General features: G+C 38.8%; 1 protein-coding gene across 1 annotated transcript in view; it reads right to left on the reverse strand.

The window, feature by feature from the left end:
* Positions 1–12,817, reverse strand: part of fstl4 (follistatin-like 4) — a 226,459-nt gene that overhangs the window by 18,481 nt on the left and 195,161 nt on the right. Inside the window, exons 9-12 of the mRNA XM_030745510.1 lie at positions 10,172–10,333; positions 7,121–7,255; positions 3,329–3,355; positions 2,286–2,404 (exon numbers count right to left, since the gene is read on the reverse strand). Coding sequence (XP_030601370.1) covers positions 2,286–2,404; positions 3,329–3,355; positions 7,121–7,255; positions 10,172–10,333 — 443 coding nt within the window. The remainder of the gene's footprint in view (positions 1–2,285; positions 2,405–3,328; positions 3,356–7,120; positions 7,256–10,171; positions 10,334–12,817) is intronic.

Genomic DNA, 12,817 nt, shown 5'->3' on the forward strand with positions numbered 1-12,817 from the left:
TCAAATATCGACTGACTCAACATACTTCTCCTGCAGGCCACTGTAGTCCACTGTCTTTGCTGACAAGACAACTTATGCACACACTCACTCACTTACACTATACTGATGTAATCACTAATGCACACACACACACAGAGGTTGTGTTCCCAGAGTTACCACCTCCTTGCCGCCTCACCAAAGTGGAGAAACTGCTGTTTATAGCAGGAACTGGCTAACACATGGCCTATTGAGTTTGTATTGATCTCTAATACAATTACAGCCTCCTGTAAAACCCAAATCCCTCACAAGTACAAGAACTTTTACCATCTAAAGCCCCCTGCTCTGAGAGAAGGATGTTCTCTAGTGGATTAAAAACCCCAGGTATATAGTCTACACACTCTAAAGTCGCGAGCTGTTGACTAATGGACACAAGTAATCCTATTACATTTAGTAAGTTGAAGAGTCATTCGATGATGCCGGGGAGGGATGAGGAGGAAAGATGGCCTCGGTTTTGGTGGCAATTTCCCATCATAGTGGACTAAATTTTTTTTTAAATGGTATTAAAAATAATTAAATAATAAAAGTTCCTTAAATATAATTTTTTTTTAGGGTGCCCAGGTGGCTCAGTGGTGGCACAGGTAACCACATGCATGTGCCGCATTGCGGTGCAGGTGGTGTGGGTTCGAGTCCCGGCCTGTTGCCAATTTGCCTGCGTGTCTTCCCCTATATCTTTCCACCATTTCCTGTCTCTATAGACTGTCAATAAAAGCTGCTGTGGCCAGAAAGTTAAAAAATATATTTAATTTTTTTTAATAATTTGCCTTTACTGTACTATATACTGGTTATTATTAGTTAATAGATTTAGATTTTCTTGGTTTTATCTCTTAAAATCTATCAGATTTCTGTTGGCATGTTTGGAATTAGGCTATACACTCACTAATCACTTTTTTTTTAGGTATGCCTGCTCATTGATGAAAATATCTAATCTGCCAGTCATATGACAGCAACCTAATGCATTTAGGTATGTAGACATTTTCAAGACAATCTGCTAAAGTTCAAACTGATTATCAGAATGGGGAAGAAAGGTGATTTAACTGACTTTGAATGTGGCATGATTGTTGGTGTCAGACAGTCTGGTCTGATTATTTCAGAAACTGCTGATCTACAAAGATTTTTTTCACACAGTCAGCTCTAGGGTTTATAGAGAATGGTTGGAAAAAGAAAAAATATCCAGAGAGCAGTACTTTGGCCAAAAAAGGCCTTGTTGCTGCCAGAGGTCAGAGGACCAAAATGTCCGAGGAATGTTTCCAGCACCTTGTTGAATCTATGCCATGAAGAATTAAGCCAATTCTGAAGGCAAAAGGGGGTCCATCTAACTAACTATCAAGCTGTACCTAATAAGGTTTCTGAGTATTGATTAGCCACAACAGACTTTCAGAAAAATAGGATATTAAATATCTTAATGTAGTCCAATAAAAAGCAAAGAAGGCAAACATTCCATAATATCTGGATGTGAATCTAAAATGAACCCTACTCCTGAGTTTCTAGGGGAGTGCTATCAAGTTGATATACAGCCTGGCAAGGGAACGAGATGCAGACAAACCAAGAGATGTCCTGCCCAGATGATTACAGGGACCAGCATACTAGACTAACAAATCAACAGAATTATTATTCACTCTCACTGAATTTGTAAAAGTTTGGATATGAGGAGAAGGTGGGACCCTTTGACAGCATGTGGGGCATAAGCAACTTGTATAGTGACTCTACCTAGCTCTATTCAGTCATCATAAGAAGTGAAAAAAAAAAACTAAATTAAATAAAATTAGTGCTTTAATCAGTGTTATTTTGACTGGACTAGAGGGAGATTGAGAGACGGCTTGTGAACACAGGATACAGGGTATCCTGATTTACTTCCTGCATTCAATGATCCTGAATTTCAAGGACAAATCCCTATGATTTTAAAGGATAATTATATGTTTCCCTTCTATGAACACCTGGTACCTTATAATTATTCTTACTTTTTACTAACTGGCAGTGAGATACTTTAGTTTTGTACCATGGTATAATAAATGCATACCACAGCTACTACAAAAACACACACTAAGTGGTGTTCTTCTACCTTACACATAATGTGATTTTAAAAGACATCTGCTCAACAATGACAAACACTACCATCCCGAAATCTATTTAGTGAAATATGGAGGAAGCTTGAAACTCACCTATAGGTTACTCGTTAGCTAATGGGCACTTTTTGTGTATTTTCTTTTTATTGAATTTATTCCATTATTAAATTCACATGCACTTACATAGGTAGCGACAATCCTCTCTGTGCGCTTCATGTGTCTGCGTATTTCACATTCACTAGGCTGAAGAACAGTGATGCCCTCATCAGAAAACACGTAGAACATGTTTCCCACACTTAAACCTAGAAAATCAAGATGAGAAGACAGAAAAAAACATTGTCAAAATTCTTTTAAAAAGCAACAAATTCAAATTAAAAATAAAACACTGGCATAAATCAACCACTAAAACAATTTTTGGCATAAACCTTTCATTGGGTGGCGGTCTAATAAACTTGTTAAGCAGGTGGCTGTGATTGATTTGTCAGACTATTAAGATATTATTTTTGCACAGTACTGTGAGGTTTAAGAGCATTTGTATAAAAAAAAAAAAAAAAAACATGCATATGCAAGCATGCAATGCCTAGTTAAATGTTGACATAAAAAAATAAATCTCTGCTCACATACAAACCCAAATGTTAATAAGGCAAAAACACTCATAAAAATCCTAAAAAATATATAATTATACTGTATTCTAAACCATGCTCACTTTTTTTTAGTCCTATGATAAACCGTATATGGAGGCCATGTATACGAAACCAAGTTAAATTTGTATTCTATTCTAAACCACAATGGGTTTTTCAATGTACTAGCAAATCGTACTTGTGCTAATGCTGATGTGGTAATAATATTTACTACATATATACAGGATGGATTTGTATACCGCTGAAAATCACAAAGCTGTTTTTCTTGCAGCCACCAAGCTGGGTCTGTGGTATTATTTGTAAAATACATAAAATCCCTGCTTCTGTGCAGTTGTTCCCCCTAGGTGTTCTGGAGGGAAAAAATTAGCAAGGATAAAACACTTTGGACATGCAAGGGAAGAGAGCAAGACTTTAAGAAGAGTTTTGCTGGGGAGTAAACAACTCTGTGAATCTAATGGGCAACAGGGCTAAAATCTTGGTAAATCAGAGCTACCCAGCTGTGAGGCCTCTAGAGCTACAAAACATGCATGTCAAAGTTTCTTATTCACAAGAATGCAAATGTATTTGAGAAGTGTAATGTATTACCTTCTTCTCTCCACAGAATGTTTGCAACTGCACAATGGACCATTGAGCAAAAGAAAATGGGGAAGAAAGGAGAAAATAAATATTATTTACACAACTGTTTAACTCTGGATTTTTATTTGGGTTTAGGCCAAATAAAATCCATCCATCCATCCATCCATCTATCCATCTATCCATCCATCCATCCATCCATCCATCCACGCTCATCTGGGGCTGAGCCGCAGAGAGGCCCGGACCACCCTCTTCCTGGCCACCTCTTCCAGCTCACATGAGGGGACAGCAAGGCATTTCCAAGCCAGCTGAGATATACAATGTCTCAAGTGTGTCCTGCGTCAGCCTGGTGTCTCCTCCTGGTAGGACATACCTGGAACACCTCACTCACTAGGCACTCAAATAGGACCCTGGCCAAATGTCCAAACCACCTCAACCAGCTCTTGCTTTAGGGACATATTCTAAATGATATATTCAGGGTTTTCCCTTTATTGGATCATTTTGATGACCACAAAGAGATTTTAGGAAAATCATCAGCATACGTATTTATGTACGAAATGGTCACGAATAAAAAGAAAATGCATGGATTTATGTCAGAAGACTTATGGCCTCTACTGTATGCAGATGAATTGTAAATACGCACATGCACTGTTGCTCTCTGAAGCCAGAAAAAAATACACTGAGATCATCACTTATCCTATGAAAAATTGTTTTAGGAGTTGACTGCAATGACAAAATAGGCAATGATAAATTCTTCCTTTTATTGGCCTAGATACTACACTTTGGACCCCAAACAGTTGTAATTTGCTGCCTTTCATTTGTCACTGACTTCATTGTTTCCCTTGACAGCACCAGCTGAAATGTTTAAATAGATTTAAACACAATTTTATGGACTAACAAAAAGGTCACTCTTAACTGTTTCAGAAGTGCTCACAGAGATAAATGATCCTGCCTAATGGATGGCCATCTCAGAAGCACTTCATGTAGTTGCACTGCTGTAAAGGCAAGATTGATGGATAGCAATCTGAGTGGAATGCCTGGCATTCCTTAAGTGGCCTTGTCAAAACTCGGACACCATAAGATATTTGATGAAAGACCTGAAGATGGCATTTCATAGATGCTCCCCAGATTTCACAGATGATGGGACTTGCGAGTTTCTGATAAGGAAGGAGGGGTTAAAATTCAAGAAGGCTCAAAGTTGTAATGCCTGCTGAAGCAGCTTCCCACAAAGTATTGTGTTTGAGGGACTGAATACTTTTGTAGAATTTAGTTTTTAATAAATGCCTCTCGGCCCATGGCAGCTGGGATAGGCTCCAACCCCCGCCAAGTGACCCTGAATTGGATAAGCTGAAGAAAATGAATGGATGGACTTTTAATAAATTTGCTAAATGTTTTCAGTTGGTTATTATGGTATTTCAAGGAGAGATTAATGGAAAAAAACAGCAATTTTGCAATTTTGTTTATTAAAAATAAAAATTGCAATGCCATAAAGTGCCTGACAAGCAAAAGAGGTCTAAAAAAATTCACAAAGTGATTATATGCTGTATGTGTTCACAGAGGATGGTCTCTCACCCACATACGTGATTATTTTGGTATTATGTTTGGCATATTGTTCCTGTTTGTTGATAGTTAAATGGTTATAGTCTCACTGAGCTACTCCCCATGAGCATCTCTTTGCTCCTATGGGTCAGTGTCAACACAAACCTATGCACTATTCTGGCATTTTAGCACTTGGAGTTTGTGATGTGTCCTATAATATCTGTTATCTCCCATTTTTAAAAAGAATTGGCTAAATTAGAGGATTATTGTGTTTGGCATTCATCTTTTATTTGGGTCGCCCTGTCCCAGCAAACATTTTGATGCTGAATAAGCATCGGCCGGCAGGGTTGATGACTAGTCATGGTTGAAAAATAGTTTCAAACTGAGACTGATCCGACATTGAGGAGGTCAGCACAATCTCAGATTGAGTTATGTCTTCAAGGTTGCCTAGACGTCATTGTTAGCCTTTCCAGTCAGATAAAGTTCATATTCACCAATCTTGTTATTGATTAGAATAAAATGAAACCAATTATAAAAAAAAAGAGGTTCTCCATAGGAAGACAAGTGACCGCAAGCAATCTGCAGAAATTGATGGCAGATGGGAAATGTAAACAATCAGTAGCGTTCACTGTGCGACCTGATGGCGTGTGACGTGCTCAGAACACATGCAGATTGTGGAAAATTCTGCAGTGAGGTGGTGCACGTGCATGTCGTAGAAGGCAGATATTTGCAGAGAGTTAACATGGTTAAAACGTGCATTGCAGGTGGCGACACGTTGCTGTGTTGGCAGGATGCACTGACAGTGGATGCGGCAGAGTGAACACGGCATCCGCTGCTCATCTGCAAAACAATCATCGCGGACGGAGCCTGCACTATCCACCATCTCCACGGAAACATCAACATCCGTCTGTCTATGGTTCAGTTTTTGCTGTTGTATGCCACCAGTTTTGACTAGAGAGATGACATTGGGGTTTGCTGGGGTATCTGGTATGTCTGGATATGATAGAGCTAGTGTTTTGTCTGATGTCAGTTTTACTGTAAAAGAAGTCTGGCTTTACAGTAGAGCTGCTGAAATGTAGCTCTTTAGTTTGAACTTAAAAGCTGTGGCATATTGCTGCTTAACTGTTGGTCTAATATGAAAACTGGATATAATTATTCCTCCATTTTTCTACCATCTGAAGGCATAGAGAATCAGCTCACTGTCAGTTGACATAACGCTGTTTTGGTGCTTACTGCACTTTAGGAGATGCATGGAGCATTTGTTGAAACTGGAAACTGCACAGGACAATTTTTAAAATAATACAGCCGTCCACACTTCAGTAAACGATTGTAATTTGCTTGTATTTTACTTGTGTCCAGAAGCATAATTATATGGCTAAAGTGTATTTCATTATACATGACGATCTGAGAATCCTGTATATAGTCCAGCATACGGCCTGTGTAATTAGGTATCACTGTCTTAGCTCTCCTACTCCAGGTTTTTTTTTTTTTCTACCATTATTAGGCACAGCACCAAAAAAAACTTGTTATATGTTCTATGCAGCATTTTGCTCTCGTGTGGTGAAGCTCCTGCCTTTTCTGCCTGACATTCAAAGAGGCAGCAATAGAGACAGTCCATCCAGGTGAAGTGAGATATGGTTGTTACTGAAAGTGGAATCAAAAAGCTTTGTGAACAAGAAGACAATAATAGTCGTTTATCACACAACCTGTCCAAATCTTCAACAAGAAAAAAAGCTTAAAATCGGGCAAATTTTACTTGACAACCGGCTTAGACAGCAGAGGCCTTTTCTTTTACTGTAACCTGCAGGTAGTGAATCCACATCAGCAGCAGTGGGAGGAGGAAAATTCACAATATTTTCATTGAAATTTTCCATATTATTAAATTTATATGGTACTAATTAGTGACCACAGGGGTTCAGTAAATCCATCAGCATTGTGAGTCAAATCGTGGATTGTGAGTAATTGTAATAAAATCTTTTTAACTGATTACCCCCCCCCCCCCCCCCCCCCTCCCCCATTCCAACCCTGCTAGGGTTTTATCTTTGAGTAACTGTTATCGCTTACAATATTTATTTCTACTTACTTCATTACTATTAAGAGGCCAACATTCAAAAGCACATATACTCATTTCCTGCTAAAAATGAGTGAGAGTCACCTGCTTTTTAGAAGCATCACTGACAGAGAGATACGACATATTAAAGCTGCTGTGTTTATTTGCTGTTACTTGTTACAGTAAATAGTGAACTACAGCCCTGTAAGACTTACGGGTCTTCTTAGCTGAATCCTCAACAAACAGAGACGAGATATCCTCATCCACTCCTACTTCGTTCTTGGCGATGCAGGTGTAGGCTCCCGTGTCCTCATAGCGGACGCTGCCAATAAAGAGCTCACTACCGTTCGCTAAAGAAGAGCGGGAACAAAATAAAACAGGTGTCACTCTGGCAGTTTGTTGCTGCTTTAATTCAGTCTTAGGCACAGAAAAAAAACAAACAAATATACATTACTAATGCAAAGCTACACTACAACCTTATTGGGAGTGTTGAGTTTTTAGTCAACAAATTCAATATTGCATTTCCACTGTGTTAAAATTCTGTGGGTGAATCATGAACATAATAGAGCTGACAGAACACTATAAAGAGGAAGCTGGGTGTTCATCTGATTGTTGCACCTTCAACCAAATAGAGTGTTTAATAAAAGCAATGTGTCCTTACAGGTGCAGAGGAATGGATCCTATAGACACCTGTGAATGTATGGCCATTAAAACATTAATTTTCAGATTTACTGTTTTGTAAAAAAAAAAGAAAAAAAAAAAGCAGAAAAAAATAGCAAATTATTAGTTTTTGATTAAGATGCCAAATTACAGATATATACTTGCATTCCAGAACAGACACATTAGTTTCAGTGGTTGAATGTTGTACTGAACCGACATGAATGACATTTTCTCACATATTGTACAGCAGCATTGTTTCACTCAAGTTTTGATTACATTCTGAATCAATAGTGACAGGTGATGTTGTCCATGTTCAGAGACAAAGGTCAGGATCAGAGGTGAGCTCTCTGATGTTTGCTGCGGCATGCTGTAGCTCTGTGATGTAGAGCTGAACTCTGATCCTTCCTGCAATGATTGTGTGAGGTGAATATGGCACAGTGGAGGTCTCACAAGCCGGGATGTATAAGTTTTACTCTTTCTGCCCATCACTTGGCACGACTGTAGCCACAGTGCATTTAGATAACGTCAAACACAGGCACTGTCCTCTCTCTTTCACACGTAGAATAGCGTCTGCTTCTACCTGCTGAAACTTAAAATGAGCATTTTTAATATCCGTCTTTCCATAGAGCCTACGATTTACTAAACAGCAATACAGTGCACAGCTGGTAAAACAACAACAACAACAACAAAAGGAGCTGTGTGCCATTTTACATAAAAAATAATCGTAACCTTCTAATTTATGTCCACTGGGTTGGAAAAAAGCAACACAGACATTGATGCAAAGCTTTTCACATTAGTGAAACGTCTTTTGGATTCTGATAATAATTCTCTTTTATCAGGAGAAATGTGTGCAATGCTTTGAAGTGATAAGTGCCTTAAAGCACTTCTCATGTCTCATGGAATGAAACAGCACCTTAATTACTTCAAATTCACAATTATGTTCTCATCAATTCTTATTAAAAACCACTGAATCAAACACTATTAAATTAGTCTTTATGTCCTCTGCATGTTTGCAGCGCTTGTGATGACAAGGGTGTTGGACTGGTTTTGTCTTAAACTGAAGTAAACTCATTCTTTTAAACTGCTCCCCACAGATGGATTACTGCATAGGTGAACAGGACATGTCACCTGACTCAGCAGCTCTTGTTAGCTTTATTGGGCTTTAAAGCACCTTTTTAGCTCGCTGTTGTATTACATTTTTGAACACCAAAACTGAACTGCTCAGCCTCAAGTAAGAAAGAGTAGATTAAACAGAAAGGTTACATGACATGGGAGAGACTGTAGTAGTGTGATAGTAATTCATCACTGCCCCTACTTGATGATTGGCTTCCAACATTATACTCTGTGGCCTTATATTTACTGCTAAATAAGTCAGATATATGGCCTTTTCATTCAGTGACCACAACTGCAGCTTAAATTAATCACTTAACCTTGACTGACAAGGTAGGTGATGTCCAGTATTTATTTAAAACTTCTCAAAAGAAAATCCACTGAGGCTTCTGGGTCAGAGAAATGATCTATAATGTCACATGCTGAGGTTTCCCTTTAACTCTGCAAATAGTTTGCTTGATAAGAAACTAAATGACAGAAAATATGAGGCAGTCATCTAACAGGCTCGAGTGTTTTCAGCACAGCTTCACAAAGCAGTTCTTCTCTTTATAGTTCAACTGTGGCTTGCAATCAATACTTCTTACTATTAGCTGTCAGTGTCTTGTTCAGATTTTACAGAAACCTATCAAAAAATGAGGATAGGGGCAAGACTTTGACAGTATCTTTATTACATTCCCATCATCACAAGTGCTATGTGGAAATAAAATTGTGAATTACACCTCCTGTGCTTTGATCACGCCCCACCCCCAACCATGGCGAGATAAAAATAGAAATCTGCACGACTTAATTTACTTTTCCATGCTATTCTTTCCACTTGCTGAAATGTTTATTATCACATTAAGTAGGACTACTCCCTCTTTCCGCTGCCCATATTAGTTGGTAAATCTGAAACTGGAGCTACTGCAGTGTTTATGTGGTGGTGAACCTTGCAGAACCTCCCTTGTTTCAGTGTCTAAGGGTTGATAACAGGCTATTACCATAGGTAATGACCCACACACAGCCAATAAACTTTCCTTTAATGAGAACTAGGCCGTAAAAAGGGAAGTTGTGCATCTTCTCTCTGATATTGAGAGTATATCTTAAAAAAAAAAGTCTTCTTGCCCATCTGATGTCACACCCTGTTTTTCTTTTTCTGTTCAATCTCTTGATCTCCCATCTCATTCACCTTCAAAGAATAAGCATGTTTATGTTCTCAGAGGAGCAAAAGAAGGAAGTCAAAGAGAGTGACTGCAATTTTGGTTTCATCGCCTCGGTATAGAATGCAAAGAAATTGATATTATATGAGAAAATATTACTGTGGACAAGTGGCACCACTGAACTTTCAATAAAAATAAATGATACTTTTTCATTTTTGATTTTGGTTTCATCACTCACATACATTGCCATAGGTTTAAAAGACTGACGCTTTTTTTGCATACTGCACTTCACCACCGAGATGTGACAGTGTCACCTAAAGGACGTAATATGCTGATAGCGAAAACATTAAAAAAACTCACCTATGAGAGAGAGCTGTTTGGAGGATCTGGGCTGCAGATCCATGCCATTCTTCAGCCAAAGGAGTTTGGGATTTGGAATGCCGTCGGCGTGGCAGTGGAGGCTGGCAGAGACACCCGGCTCCTGGGCCTGTGTCTCTGGATAGACCAGGATCACTGGAGGGACTGGATGCATATACACAAAACCAAAAACACAAATGGAAATAGTAAAGCGGCAAGTGGAAACATAATTACACACTGTTTCATTGGTAGACCATAAGTCCTGGGGGACTATAACACAAACACCCACACGCGCAGTGGGCAGAGAGGAAATTGTCTCACCACAGCATGGAATATATTCACAAATAATAAGAATCCAAGAGCTCTGGGGCTGTTTTTTTTTACAGCTTGACTCCTGCATGAAATGGATGTTGGACGTATGTGCCACTTACCACGTCCTCTGGAGAGAAGACCATAAATAGATGTGGAGGAATTGGGGAAGAAAAATGAAATACAAAGTAATAGTTTACATGAACAGGTTAGATGTTGTTTTCGGATTATTGTATTCTGCACATTTTCAGCCTTGGGGCAGCAGTCAAATTCTGACAGGCCGTCCTTCCAGGAGTTTACCTCTCACATTCAACTAATAAACTTGTCCCTCATGACTCATTAACACATTTGGATTAAAAACACAAGACACACTTATAAAATACAATGCATTGTAAGCTATAATGGTAGAAAATGGTTTCCAATTTGCCCTTACAGCTTTTTTCATCCGCTGTTACAATACTGTGCAAAAGTCTTGATTTCATCATGTTTTGCTTCCATGGAGCCAGACTTTCTTTTAATTTTTTTTAAAGTGGTCTTGAGAAATAGTTGTCCAGACTTCTGAAGGTTTCTCTTTGGACATTGGTTCATTTTTCACCCATTTTCTCTTTTCAGTCTTTGTACCTGACCATTGTTTAAGTCACTTAACCGTGAGCATAAAAGAAAAAAAAAAACACCTATCTCAAGGGATGACTCGGGGTTGTTTCTATACATAACAGCAAACTTGCTGATTCCTAAAGAGCTTTTAGCCAAAAACTTGGTATATCATGGCATGACTGGACAAGCAGAGGACAAAAGAAGTGACAGGCCCAGTGGTGGACAGTAACGAAGTACAAATACTTCGTTACTGTACTTAAGTAGATTTTTCAGGTATCTGTACTTTACTTGAGTATTTATTTTTCTGACTACTTTTTACTTTTACTCACTACATTTTTACACAAGTATCTGTACTTTCTACTTCTTACATTTTCAAAACAAACTCGTTACTTTAGGTTTAATGCGTCTGAGAAACGTTTGCTTTTCCGGTCAGTGTGGAGCCGGCTTTTGGTTGTGAGCGGTTTTTTCTTGGAAGTCGCAACAGGTGGATGGGAGGGAGGGAACAGACATCCCACACGGTAGAGGGAGAGGCTCCTGCAACGCTCGCTCGGAGACCGGAAAGAGCCAGAGGTAGTTGCGCTTCTCATAGAGGCTGCACGCCGGAACGGTGAGGAAAATAAATGACAGAAAACGTAAAGGACAAAAAAAGTGTCTGCAGTTTGTCACACAGTGTGTCTGCTAGCTAAAAGAACAGCTGCTGTATTTTAAGGGACAGCAAAGAATGAGCGATAACTTCACTCAGATGGAGAAAGATGTAAGAAAGAGGTAGAAACTTCCTCCAAGGAGCTACTTTTACTTTCTTACTTTGAGCAGATTTCAGAGCCTGTACTTTTTTACTTTTACTTGAGTACAGAAGTTGAACCAGTACTTCAACTTTTACCAGAGTAGTTTTTAACACAAGTACTCTCTACTTAAGTACAGAATGTCAGTACTTTGGCCACCTCTGGACAGGCCTAAAGCAAACCTCTCAAGTCAACTTTATTTATAAAGCACTTTAAAATCAATGCTGTTGGCCAAAGTGCTGTACACAAGTAAAAACATAACAGACAAAAACAAGAGATAAAAACATACCCAGAGAAGACAGGAGTTAAAACAATAAGAGCCAAAATAAAATAAAATAAAACTGCAGTTAAAATAATAAAGAATAATAAAAGGTAATGTCTCAAACTGAGTTAAAAGCCAATGGGAAGAAATTTGTTTTAAGAGAGGATTTAAAGGCAGAGAGGATTTAAGTTAACCTGCCTGATGTGCAAAGGGAGATCAATTCCACAATTCTGGGGCAGTGACTGAAAAAAATGTGATCACCTCTCAGCTACTTCTTTGTCTTTGGGATGGCTAACAGTGACAGATCAGCTAACCTGAGTGAGCTGATATGGTGGGACAAGGCCTTGAAGACACTTCAAAACAAAAGAAATTTAACATCAGTCTGAAAACAAACCGGGAGCCAAAGAAATGATGCTAAAATCAGTGTAATGTGCTCACATTTTTTGGTACCAAATAAAAGTTGAGCAGCATCATTTTTTAGTCGGGTAAGTAGTGTCTGTTTCGGCCCAACACGAAGTGCATTGCAGTAGTCTAAACAAGTTGTGATAAAAGTATGGATTAAAATCTTGATGTGATGCCAAGAAAAAATATCTGTCTGTGCCGTTTAAGGTCCCTGTCCAGTTTTACACCCAGATTTGTTGCTGCCTCTGTCAGATGTTGACTATCTACAGCAGATGAACAGTATCTGAAAGGCACGTCCTT

This window comes from Archocentrus centrarchus, chromosome 14 (genome assembly GCF_007364275.1).
Source record: "Archocentrus centrarchus isolate MPI-CPG fArcCen1 chromosome 14, fArcCen1, whole genome shotgun sequence".
NCBI classification, from domain to species: domain Eukaryota; kingdom Metazoa; phylum Chordata; class Actinopteri; order Cichliformes; family Cichlidae; genus Archocentrus; species Archocentrus centrarchus.